This window comes from Primulina huaijiensis, chromosome 6 (genome assembly GCF_012295235.1).
Source record: "Primulina huaijiensis isolate GDHJ02 chromosome 6, ASM1229523v2, whole genome shotgun sequence".
Classification (NCBI taxonomy): Eukaryota; Viridiplantae; Streptophyta; class Magnoliopsida; order Lamiales; family Gesneriaceae; genus Primulina; species Primulina huaijiensis.
This window is the reverse complement of record NC_133311.1, coordinates 1615340-1628984: the sequence shown is the minus strand read 5'-3', so window position 1 is coordinate 1628984 and position 13645 is coordinate 1615340. Positions and strand designations below refer to the sequence as shown.

General features: G+C 33.1%; 1 protein-coding gene across 1 annotated transcript; it reads left to right on the top strand.

The window, feature by feature from the left end:
- Positions 1 to 6972: 6972 nt before the first annotated feature.
- LOC140978781 (protein PHYTOCHROME KINASE SUBSTRATE 2) lies at positions 6973 to 8525 on the top strand. The gene has a single exon (XM_073444004.1). It carries the CDS (start codon positions 7161 to 7163, stop codon positions 8427 to 8429), a length of 1269 nt encoding a protein of 422 aa, XP_073300105.1. The 5' UTR covers positions 6973 to 7160; the 3' UTR covers positions 8430 to 8525.
- Positions 8526 to 13645: the final 5120 nt, after the last annotated feature.

Below are 13645 nucleotides of genomic sequence, written 5' to 3'. Positions count from 1 at the left end.
ACCTCACTCCCCAATTTTTACTGCTGTTGCATTCTACCTAAGCTCCACCAAGCATAAGGTGAATGGAAGCGTCTTTGAATCTCATCATACTTACATTCACCTTCTAATTCTCACGTGAGAATGTGATTTTATGTCAATTTTAGTGATTGATATGCTAATTGCTTAGATCTAGGTAGACAAATCTAGCTAGGTTAATTGCACTTGCTGGAACATCGGAACCTGAATTTTCTAGTGTAAAAATGATCTTCTTGATGATGTATTAGAATCTATACAGTCGAGAAATCACACAACTCTCACTTGCCCTATATAATGTACTATTTAATTTTGTGGGACAGAATTTCAGATAGTAACTAATCAATGATTGGCATATGCTTTGATATCTTTGGAACAAGGGAAGAGAGAGGATCTATAGAAAATTAAGGGAAATAAAAGTAACATCTATTTTTTCTTACGTTCCCTTGGATTGTATGTTATCAAACTTAAACCATATTAGTTGTTTATGTACCATGTACTTTCAGCATTTTTCACGCCGTTATGAGTGTTCACACAACTTAAAAATGAGGCTTACACTCTACATATAGAACAATGTAATTATAATCATGCTCAGTAACAGTTCAAATGATCAATTATTTCTCTGTCTCTGTGGCTGTGTATTGCAGAGCTTCTAGGTGCATTATCTGAGGACCTGATCGAGGATGGTGGTAACTTTTCTTCTGAGGTTGAGTTAATCATCAGCAGCCAATCTTAACCTGATTTCATCTGCTTTTACTCTGCAAACACGGTGCTATAAAAAATTCTTCAATGTTAGTGTTTCTTGTTTAGTGTTGTGGTTCAAGAAAAATGTTCAAGACACTGAATTTGTGGATGATTTCTTGTTTGGTATTTGTGTTTTTTTTATCCAGCATCAGCAAAGTTAATCATTTTAACCTTTATTTTAAGTTGGATCCTGCAGCCAACAAGAGGAAACTACCAGAGAGCGCAATTACAAGGAGTCATTAGGGGAAATCTTCTGTACTTCAGTCTAACAACTGCCAAGGCCGATGGTAAAGAAACCCGGCCTATATCACCCGCCAAGAAATTTCATACATGATCTTATACTCATTGTCACATCACACATGTCATATCTGTTACTAACAAACCAAAATCTTTGAACGCGATTCTTTTCTTATACAAGTGTTATTACAGAGAAGAATGCAAATCGAAGTTTTTTCATTGAAGTGGCCAGCACCCAAGTGAATAGTCATCTTAATTCTTGTTATCTATGGTTTCTTGCAAATTGAGTGGTCAATATGAGGATGCTTTTAATTGCGTAAAATTTTTTAGCAACCAGTCATTCGTACAGATAAACTTCAATCATTTCAGAAAGAATGTTTGTCTGGTGTAACTAAATGTTGTTGGTTATTCGCTGTTTTCTGCCATTAAAAATAGTTTCTTTCGCTTATAATTCTAACTGATCGATAGTTAACAACTTCACGTTCCCATTAAATATTAATCATATGAGTCCCCAACTCATTCATTAGATGGTCAGGACTAACAATCAATCAAGGATAGCGGACCTCACCCATTGCATCCATGCAGGATATATAGAGATATTATTGGATGTACATTTGGCTAATCACGTTGTTTGTCCCGGAATTGATAGGATTAGGGCACCCACATTGGTGCATTAATGGGTGTTATTAACGCCCATTAATGTTCATGTACCAATGTGGGTGTAGAAGTTATTAATTTTGGCTGACATGGCAGCCAAGAAATTCATTAGAATGAATGGCATTATTTGGCAAGTGGCGACGGCTTTTCGTAAGCCGTCGCAACTTGAAAAGCGTCGCTACTTGCAACGGTTTTTTAAAAAAGTCGCTAATTGCGACGGTTTTTTAACAACCGTCGCTATTTGCGACGGTTTTTCTGATTAAGGCATGTTCCGAAGAAATTTTTCATTTCTTAATAATATTTTAATGAATATTGGAATTAAGTTATTTTTAAAATAATAATACTATTTATTTTTAGTAATATTTGTTGTAAAATATTAAAAATATTAGAAAGATATTGAAATAATTAAAAAGAAAAAAAATGAGTAAGTGGACAGTGGGACCCATAAATAATGAAAGTTGATATTAAATGAATGTGGGTGTGAGTTAATAATGGGAAAGTGTTAATGTAATGAATATGTGGCTCGTGGAACCCATAATTTTTTAGGAGATGGAGAGTTATTAACATGGATTAATGGGAAAAGATGCGGATGCCTTTATATACTATTCTTGTGGACCTTCATATCATTCTCTCATGACTTTTCTTTGTCATCTTTCATTTTTCTGAGATTTCATCTTCCACTGGATCAGTTAGTTTCAAATCTAAATCCTCGTCCAACTCAACAATGACTTCTATATTTTTTGTCGAAATGAGTACTTTGGCACTCGAATACAGCTTGAATCAGATTTTGAATCACTTGTTTTAATGAAAATGATAATAGTTGGCGAAAAATAAGCACGGGATGTATATGGGATACATAAGCAACATCTGTTTGCATGGCTTGCCTGGAGTCTCAGAGTCCAGAGGATTGCAGATCAATTATTTTAGTATGATTATTTTGTGATATCATTTCCAAGAAAATTCTTGAATTGAAATATTTAATGAGTTTTCCTTAGATTTTTATTGCATTTAATATATATTCTTGCAATTGGTATGGCCTAGCAAGGTGTCATCGTCATCTTCTGAATTTCTATTCAGATATAATTGAGATTTGGATTTATAGGCCGTAGCTGTATTGATTTCGAGCATTTATGGGTCATAGAGGTATCCATTTCATGACCCACATTTGTTTTCTTGGTCTTTATCATATCGTTTGGTTCGTGGTATGAGACAAATAATATAGAAATAAGTAATATTTTTTAATAATAAAATATATAAAAATGATAGTTAATATAATGTTTGATTTGATTGATTAATTTGATTAAGTTTGAGATTATGTGATATTAACGTTTTGTCTTTTTGAAAAAAATTAATAAAATATTTATAATATTATTTATTAAAGGTAATATTGTAATTTCAATTCAATGATTTGATTGATGTGAGATAAATGATTCACGATTTGATTGATATAAGATAAATGATTGGTTGATAAATAAATAATATGATGCATCAAACATGAGATTAAATTAAATAAAAATGTGGATAAAAATATGAATAAATAATATAGTGAGCCACACGGCATCTTAGTACTTCTTTTCAAGATACAGAAATTGCGAAAAGACCCGTTTAATACTTGAATTAACGTTTCTGATAAATTGGTTATTGTCATCATTAATAAAAGACCCGAAACATCTTTTGATCTAGTGGTAAATGTGACGTGTCTCACGATCCAAATGATCTTAATTCAGAGTCCTATTTTTTTGAGTTATTTAGGTAGATGGAAATCTCTCACTCCGATTTTATTTAAAAAAAATAGAAGTGAATAAAGAAGATAAACAAGTTAGAAAAATTCTTCGTTAGTTAAATGGTAGTGAAGAGAAAAAAGCGACACGATAGTTGACCCAATTTGAGTAACCTAACTCACTTGAGTAAAACAATTTAACAAATAAAGAGAGTTTTTTTTTTAAAGAAGAAAGAACAAGAGTACAAAAAATTGACTAATTTTCAACAAAATAATTGAGAGGCCTACCTAGGATTTTAAATGGAGAAACCATAAAAAAAATAATAATAAAAAGATTAAAAAAATTTTGAGTCTCCACCAACGGGAGGCCCTAGGCAGTCGCTTAGGGTGCATCCCCCTTGAGCCGGCTCTGTGTAAACTGCCTTCTTCAGTTGATACGTGTGCTAAATGTCTCGTATTAGTTAGATTAAATTTTTGAAAGTTGTATATATGAAATTGGACAATATCTTCTAAACTAGCTTTTAGTGTGGATTTAGATTCAGATCAACGATCTTAACATTGTATCAGAACTCAAACATACCGTTATGTGTTGAATTGTCTTTATGAGTCACATCAAACTTACACTGTTATGTGTTGGATTATCCTTATGAGCCACCTACAAAATGTATTGTAAACTTCACTCTCAAGTTTTTCATTCCTGTACATGACGCGATGTGTTAGATATTTCATATCGGCTGACTTACGTTTTTAGAAGTTTGTATATAGACTCGAACAATTTTATGTTATTGTGATAACTTTTGAAGTGAAGTTACACATTCAGTCAAGAACATCATCTTAAAATCCTTCAACAAGCTGCATTACTCTTGCGATGCAAATTATTGCAATAACATTTACAGGACATACATATAAACATGATTATGGAAAAAACGTAATTTAACCTTTCTCTTCCTCTTACCTATTTTGTCCTCTAGTCCTGTGAAATATATACTATATTATAATCTTTTGAATTTTTTTAAAAAAATCTTTCAATTTTTAATATTAAAAAATAGCATCAACCATGTTCGATTAAATGACCCGATTAATGAATGAACATGTATTATTGGTGAAATACTCTGTTACAAGTAAATAGATTAAATCAATATTGTCATTTTCAGTGTTATATTCCAAGAATATTATTATCCACAAAAAAAAAATTAAAAATTAAAATAAGTACAAGGGCTCGTTGGGGCGATGATCATTTAGTTGGCTAAAATGTATAACCCTATCAGATTCACATGCGCACAGATGATTAACTTACTTAAGTGGTCGACTCTCCATGTGATTCGATCAAAATCAAATAGTGTTTTATGTCTCAATCCCTCTAAAGGTCATTCTCCCCTCATCTCCATTTATTTATATAAAAAGCAATTTCAAGATTTTCAATGACGAAGTTCATGAAAATTTGACAGATCCAGTCCGTAGACATGAGACCATGTCTAATATCCATATTGACAGACAAAGACAGACGCTAAAAAAGATTTGAATAATAACGATTAAAAACGATATGTATTATCTAAATATAAATGATGATATTGATGTGACTTCGTTAAAATGGATGAGCCGGGTAAGGAGCTCCAACGGGTCAAATCAATAATTTATAGTTTTTGAGGAATTTGAGTGAAGATAATGGCTTTAACAGCACCTGCAAACAATGAAAGGAACTCGTGAATGGGCGCCGGAGGGGTGTCCGACGTGGCCACTCCGATGCTTAAGTCAGCAGGTTGAAGATGAACACAAGCGATATTTGGGAGAAAATATGTATAATGCTTAAGAGTTCAAAGATTTCAGAATCTATAAATGACATTAATACCTGCTATTTATAGTAGATGATGAGGTAGGTACCTCGATTCCAGTGTTACCTACTAAGTATGGCAAGTCGGCTGCTCATACCCTATCTTCTGATGACTTATAGGATACTCCAAGCCCAAGTTGTTCTGACATATTAGACGTCCTGTATCAATCATACTCGAGTATAGTTCAATTCTCGAGGTGGCTCGGACAATTGATTACCCGGGTACTTATATGAGAGCTCGGACGATGATTGCGCGGGAGACCGGATTGTTCGAAGAATACTTGGGAAGCATGTAGTGCTCGGGCTCTTGATAGTGTCCGGGTACCTCATCTTCTACTATAAATAGCAGGTATTAATGTCATTTATAGATTCTGAAATCTTTGAACTCTTAAGCATTATACATATTTTCTCCCAAATATCGCTTGTGTTCATCTTCAACCTGCTGACTTAAGCATCGGAGAGGCCACGCCGGACACCCCTCCGGCGCCCATTCACGAGTTCCTTTCATTGTTTGCAGGTGCTGTTAAAGCCATTTCTTCACTCAAATTCCCCAAAAACTATAAATTATTGATTTGACCCGTTGGAGCTCCTTACCCGGCTCATCCATTTTAACGAAGTCACATCAATATGATAAGAGACGAAACACAATAACGTATGAGTATCTATACATATGTAGGTCAATCCAAATAACGAGATAAAGACATGTGTGTTGTTGTTTCATGTTTGTATGTTGATATCCCGGGATGTCTCGGGTCATGGATGGTGCTCGAGTCATGGGTGATCCTAGACGATTGGTGATGTCTACAAAGAAACCAGGGTCACAAACGACCCGAGATATCTAGCAGAGCTCAAATCAGGATAAAACTATTAGAAGGGTCACCAGAGGCCAAGCCATTAAACGATCGGGATGTTTTCATCCCGAGCTATTGGATGCTCGGGCTCTCAAGCAAGCTCCCGGGAAATTTTCTACCAGACCACCTCGATATGAGCACTACACTCAATTGTACTAGCAGAATAGAGTGTGAGTGGCTGTCCCATATATGACACCAATCTAAGTGGTTGACAAAATCAGGTAGGCTGGATGTGACTAGTATGAGATTTGACATGTCAGAATATAGGGTATAATCAGCCGCCCTACTATAATGAGTAGATAGCACACAGAACGAGATCATCATTACCCTTCTTACTTTAAATATCAGGTTCTTTCTTTGCATTTAACTCTCTATTCATATATTAAACACCCACATTTATTACTCATTTACTGCCTACACTCTTACACCAATATCACAACCATCATTTGGTTACATTGGTCTTTTGTTGAGTCATTCACTGACTTAAGCATCGGAGTGGCCACGCCGAACACCCCTCTGGCGCCCATTCACGAGTTCATATCCTTGTCTGCAGGTCACAAGGAAAGCCATATCTCACACTGTTCTTATTCCCTTCATTATCTTGATAGCAGATTCGGTGGAGCACCCGACCCGGCTTATCCATTTCACGCGAATCGCGTCATATGTATAGGAGGGATTCACTATTTCAAGTTCAACCCTTTTTCAAATCTTTACTTTTTGATGTTGGTGGTTATGCTTTTAAAATTATATAAGAGACATGTGCCGTCTGGTTTTTATGTTCACAAAATGGAAAATATTTTTATATGAACTGATTTTTAGTTCATCAGAAAAAAAACAAACAAATTAAGAACGGGTCTGGTCTGCTCATATTGTTCATAATCCGGAAATAATTATTATTTACATATAAGAACATGTCAAAATTTATGACAAATCCCAATAGAAATTTATCCATTTTTGCGCAGTCTTCTCTCTAGGGTACTTGTGTGTGTGTATATATATACACGCATGTGATGTGATTTAAATTAAGCCAAAGTGTACTTTGAGACACCTCGTTTCACCTGCGCCCGCCAATCCTTCTCTAAATCCGATTTTCTTGAAATTTTACTACATGAGTGCTTCAGAAAGTAGCACCAAGTTCCGGGACAGTTCGTTTTCCTCGTACTTGGATGGAGTCGAGGAAACCTTTGTGCTCGAAATACGAGCTTCCAAACGTGATCATGCGTATCTCGGAAGGAATATTAGAACAACAGAAGATCGAGAAATCGATGTTTTTGATGCGAAAAAATACTTCAACGAAGGCCCGATGGTTGATAACAAAGAGTCACCAGATCACGAGTCCAAGAAAGATGATCCCGTTCAAGTGTTGCTTGTAAAAGATCGGGATCGCATAGCGACCCCGAGTGTTCGATCTGAGTCAAGCTGCAACAGTGGAAGCAGCATGTTGCATAGTGGTCCGAGGAACCTGCAGAAGCCCAAAAAGATTAAAAAAAAGAGCTTTCTTGCCAACATTGGCTGCAACTGTTCTTGTAGTGACAAGAATTCTGTTGAGATAGGGGATTTTGATAGGGATAACTGTTCCATTAAGAGTGGTGATCATTCGGTGAAGAAATCCCTGTCGGAGCATGATTATAGTGCGAAGTTTCCTAAATCGGAAATGAAAGAGGCCCATTTTAGTTTCCCTGTGTTCAATTCCAAGACTGGAAATCAGGCAACTAGAATGCAAACACAAGTCGAAGAACAGGATGCTACTAAGCGAAAATCATTGGAAGTATTTGGGTCCCCGATTCCGGAAAGGGGCAAGAGCTGCCTGAGCCTGGACAAGAAGCTATCAATGCTGACTTGGGATGCACTTGTTCCAGGAGTAACTGAAGAAATCAAGATCCCTTCAATTTGCAGTGATTTGAATAACGATAGTGACAGCGACGCAAGCTCCGATTTATTTGAAATCGAAAGCCTGTCGAAAGGTAATTCTTTTCTTTCCAGGCAGGCATCAGAAGGTCTGTCAGGCTGTATAACACCTAGAAATTGTTATGCCCCAAGTGAAGCTAGTATAGAATGGAGTGTTGTTACAGCCAGCGCAGCGGATTTCTCCATTTTTTCGGATTTCGAAGAGCTAAGATCCACCACCGCCACCACCACTTCCACTTCCACTTCCACCGTCACCCCAAATCCTAAAAAACCAGGTCCAAATCCAAGAAACAGCCCACTCAAAGAATTGCCGAAACGGCGAATGGGTATTCTTTCAGGCTGTAAAAGTGAGAAAGCTGTTAGAGTTTCCGGAGACGCACATAAATCACATGACAAGGGGCAATCAAACACAAGAAATCCCCTAAAATCAGATACCTCTGCACAGAGTAAGGTTCCAGCAATCTTTTGAAGCATGCGTTCTATCTCAACCGCACTCCTGTTGTACACTTAGTAATCTTTCATATACATGTTCCATGTCAGTTTCTTACCGATCGAGTTACTTCAAATGGGAAAGAACATTCAAACTAAGGAAATTCATATCCAAGCTTTTGGTTGATTCAGTTAATGGTATTGAGTACAAGGCTCTGAATTGATTGTTTCAGTTAATGGTATTACACAGGTCGTAATATTTTTTTTGACGACATGAAATTGGACGAAATTAGAGTGGTAAAATAAGATAGATAATTGACGAGATTTTATTTAATTAAATGAAATCCTTAAAAAATCGGTGGAATTTCATGAGATTTCAGTTTTAAAAACATTTTTGTTATTAAATTTATATAACTTATTTATAAATTTTAAGTCTTCTTAATTTTCGTTTACAAAATATCATTTATTTTAAATCTGTATTATCAATTCACACCATTATATTATATTACTTAAATTTTTTTACAAAAACTGATAATATAGATATTTTGTAAAAAATTTAAGTAATATATATAATATATAATAGTGTGAATTGATAATATAGATTTAAAATAAATATAACTCAAATAATTATACAAACCATGCAAGAGCAAAGAGAGACGTAAGATTTCTATTGTGGTTCACGTATAAGCAACTATACATGCATTCATCATATTTACCTCAAGATGGATGCTCTGATTTATATCAAACAAAAAAGTTTCAAATCTAAAACGAGTTTTCAAGAAACTGCTCGAGTTTTAGCAAAAGCTCGATTGGATGGAAATCCTCCACTAGTTGGATTAATGGTTTGCATGCATGTATCAAAAATGACCCCTATATCTACATATAATCCGAGAATAAACATGCAAACGGACCGACGTACATCGACGTTCTCAATCGAATTGATGCACTTTTAATGTGATCATATATCGAATTAACTTGAAACCTAAGAATTATAGGAAAATCTGGTTTAAACATCTGAATCTAGTGGCCATGGGTCCAGACATTTGAATCGAAGAAAAGGGAATGTTCTTTGCTTAATTTTACGGTGACACGCAAAATTAACTAATGAGATGGTATACATATTCATTCCCATTCTATAACCACCTTATTAATGGCTATGGTCCCTCCATGTAAGGGGAACAGCCAGTACCAGGATGGCAATGTGCTCAAAGATCATGCTGGAATAGACGGAAATCATTAGGGAAATTATATTTTTTATCTTATAATTTTCATGTTTTTTTAGTCAATTCATAGTCTTAATCCATCAACGTTCACTTTTTTTTTTCTTTTACAATTTTAGTTACCATCCAAATGAATGTTAACATGAGATTGGACACGTCAGCAATATCTGTCGTCATGTCATCATATTTCTAATCCAATGAAAAATGACCAAAATCAATATTACAAGATAGAGACAAACTATTATTTTGAGAGATACATAAAAATAAAATCATGGACACACGAAAAATAGATCGAAGCCATGAAATAAAGAGTTATGGAACTTGTACAAAATTTTTATATATTATATTACAAAGTGTATTTGTAATTTCAAATATAATTTATAAGTCAATATGTAGATATAACATTTTTCGAAAATAAATGTATTCGGTTCAAGTAATGTGCAGAAAGATTACGATCAAACAAAATCTTGGGACCATATTGGAATTGAACAAATATTATATTATTTTAATTTTTTTAATAATAATAATAATAATAATAATAATAATAATAATAATAATAATAATAATAATAATAATAAACCTAAATACCATAAAAACATAAATATAATAAACCTAAATACCATAAAAACATAAATAAATGAGGTTGGGAAAATGTCACTCAATGAATTATGAATGTGCCCACATTCCCTTGACTTAAGCCAAACCACAACATGAAAGTGTTCATACCAATTTTTGTGTTTTTAAAATTCCATATGGTCCAGATATGTATGCAACAAAATTTGGCCACAAAATAAAGATTTTTAAAATGGACAAATATTTTTTTTTAATGTCAATAATGGAGTTGTAATAATTTCGTTTTCATTTGTCAAATCGGCACAAAAATTTAGGGATCATTTGTTTATATTTCAAGAAAATATCAGTTAGCTTAAAAATAAAAATTTATGATAAAAAATAAAAATCTCAAACTCACAAAATATATTAAACTACACATTTTATAAAATTTTGTCTACTCAATTGTGTGTTTTCTTCACAAATTGAGAGAATATTTATAGAATTTTTTTGGAAATAATTCAAAATAAATACATCATCACACACTAATTTTCAATGTTTACGATTCTTATTACTTTTATTTTCAATATTTAATAATTTCAACTCTTATTTTCAATAAGTTGATTATTTTATTACTATTTTTTGATAAATATATTTTCACCACATTTCGCCTTTTCCTATTTAATCTATTCAATTGACCATCATTATCAAAAATAATTATTTAATAAAATATAATACATCATATTGTTAATTTTTAAAATAATAATGAAATATTACAAAAATGGAATGTATATGTTATTTTTATGCTGTTGTACTCGTTTCCCTTCCATATAAATGTGAAAAAAAATAACGAATTTTGATATATCGAGATTACCGTATCAAAAAACTATCGAATTTATCGAATTTTCGGTATACTGAAGATTTCGGTACGTTACGGTAACGATACCGAATTTTTCGATACGGTAACAGTATGAAACCGAAAAAATATCTAATTTTTTTAAATAATAAATTTATAAAATTTTAAAAAAGTAAGGTTTTTTCGGTATAAAACGATATATATCAATACCGTATCGAAATTTCGATATATCGTACAATTTCGGTATAATCGATATACTAGTTATATGTACCGAAATTTTCAGTACACCGAAAATATCGGTATGGTATCGATATAAAATTTTATTATACCGTAATTATCTATACGATATATGGTATATAATTTCGGTACGGTACGGTATATCATCACTATCTTTGCATCATAGCATATGATTCTAGTTATTGGCAATATTCAAAAACACGGAATTTAACGAGAGAAATAGTGACCGGAAATTAATTCGGTCAAAAAATAAGCGATCGATCGTTAATAATTTCATATCTATTTATTTTGGTATCCGTTAATTAAATTTAATTTCAGTTCATAATAAAGTAACCTGTTTTTAAAAGTAATTTCATAGTAGGGACCAAGAATTTAGGTGACTTAGAGACTGATATATTATTTAACTTGATCTTCGTTTAATTAGCGACCAATTTATTCAACTCAGTAGCTAAACAAATCTATTCCTATTATTTATAAGCCGTCTCTAATTAGCGATCGACGATGTAATTAATTCGATCGCGAAATAAACATGTAAATCGCCTCCTCCTCTTCATTTTCTAACCATAACATGCAAAAACACAAAAATTGCAGTTATTCATACTAGGTTCCCATGACTCCAATTTTGACTCATATCCATGCAGCACTTATGCCACTCAATGTCATGGGGGTGCCATGTCATCTACTGTGTGTATTTCTTTTTTTTTTCGGGGGAAAAATAGAACTCTCCTATTATAGTTTAATACATAAAATTGAGTTATTTTAAAAAACAAAACATTCGACGATCTATTGGTTACAGTCTCGTCTTTATAGTAACTTGTCTTCCTGATCTCCTCTTGCGAAGTGGGTGACCCAATTTGTGTCCAAATAGATGGGCTAAGAAATGGGCCGATATAACTTTAAACTTGCTTGTTGATATACTGCACATTCATTCTACTCATATAATGTGATATTTATATATTGAATTAATAAAATATATCAAAATTGTATATCCAATAGGTGAGTGATATTTCATCGGTACTAACATAAGTATCCACGGTGGATATTCAAAACTGCAAACTCATCATACTCGTATAATGAGGTGATACTCACTTATTGAATTAATAAAATATATCAAAATTGTTTATTCAATAGGTGAGTGACATCTCATCGGTACTAACATAAGTATCCACGGTGGATATATATATATATATATATANGATCAAATTAAAAATGCTAATAACACATGCATTATATGTGCATCTTTTACTATTATATATTTGTGTGGTAGGTACTCTTTAGGCATGTTAACAAATATCAGTTTATGTTTTAATAAAAAATTATGAGAAAAATTTATGTTGGCCGGTGAATTATTCAAAATAAATATTTCGTACATATATTTTTAGGCAAATTATCGGTTTGTATTTTAGGAAAATTATCGATTTTGGGTTATATATATTATGGCAAAAACTTGTGTGAGACAGTCTCACGGGTCGTATTTTGTGAGACGGATCTCTTATTTGGGTCATCCATGAAAAAATATTACTTTTTATACTAAGAGTATTACTTTTTTATTGTGAATATCGGTAGAATTGACCCGTCTCACAGATAAAGATTCGTGAGACCGTCTCACAAGAGACTTACTCATATATTATACATACACACGAAATTGATCCCCTACACATCAGCTGAACTGGCACCCTCATTTTTATTTATTTATTTTAACTTTTTAATTTTTTTTTAAAAAAAGTTTATAAACTAAATTTGAATGTGAATCGCTTTTCTTCTCTTTTGAGTCTTTGAACTTCTTGTCTTTTAAGCTACATGTAACATTGAGCTCCTCCACCTCCTATCTCCGCCACAACCCACAAATCACTACTACCTCCTCTGGTGTTCAAATAAGTGTCAATGGTAGGTGTTCATCATATAAAAACTCTACATATATAACGATATTCATCAAGAATACTGACATATCTTGGATGTCAAATCAATGTTCTTCAAGAAAGAGAAACATTTGATATTATAAAAAATCTACATATATAACGATATTCATCAAGAATACTGACATATCTTGGATGCACTACAAGAAAATTGAAAATCAACAACGCACCTACGACAACGGTTTTCACTAAAACCGTTGTTAAAAAGCATACGACAACGGTTTTAGTGAAAACCGCTGTCGTAGATGCGTTTCTTAAGCAAAAGACAACGGTTTTATGAAAACCGTCATAAAACCGTTGTCTTTTGGGGGTCAAAGATAACGATTTTTAGGGTCAATGACAACGGTTCTATAAAACCGTTGTCTTTGAGCGTTTTTATGGTCAAAGACAACGGTTTATAGAACTGTTGTCTATTAGCATTTTTTTTTTACAATTGATAACAGTTTTAGAAAACTGTTGTTGAAAGAAGTGATTTATA

Bases quoted from the DNA above. Each gene is read 5' to 3' on its own strand.
- LOC140978781 (XM_073444004.1), top strand. From the start codon at position 7,161: ATGAGTGCTTCAGAAAGTAGCACCAAGTTCCGGGACAGTTCGTTTTCC.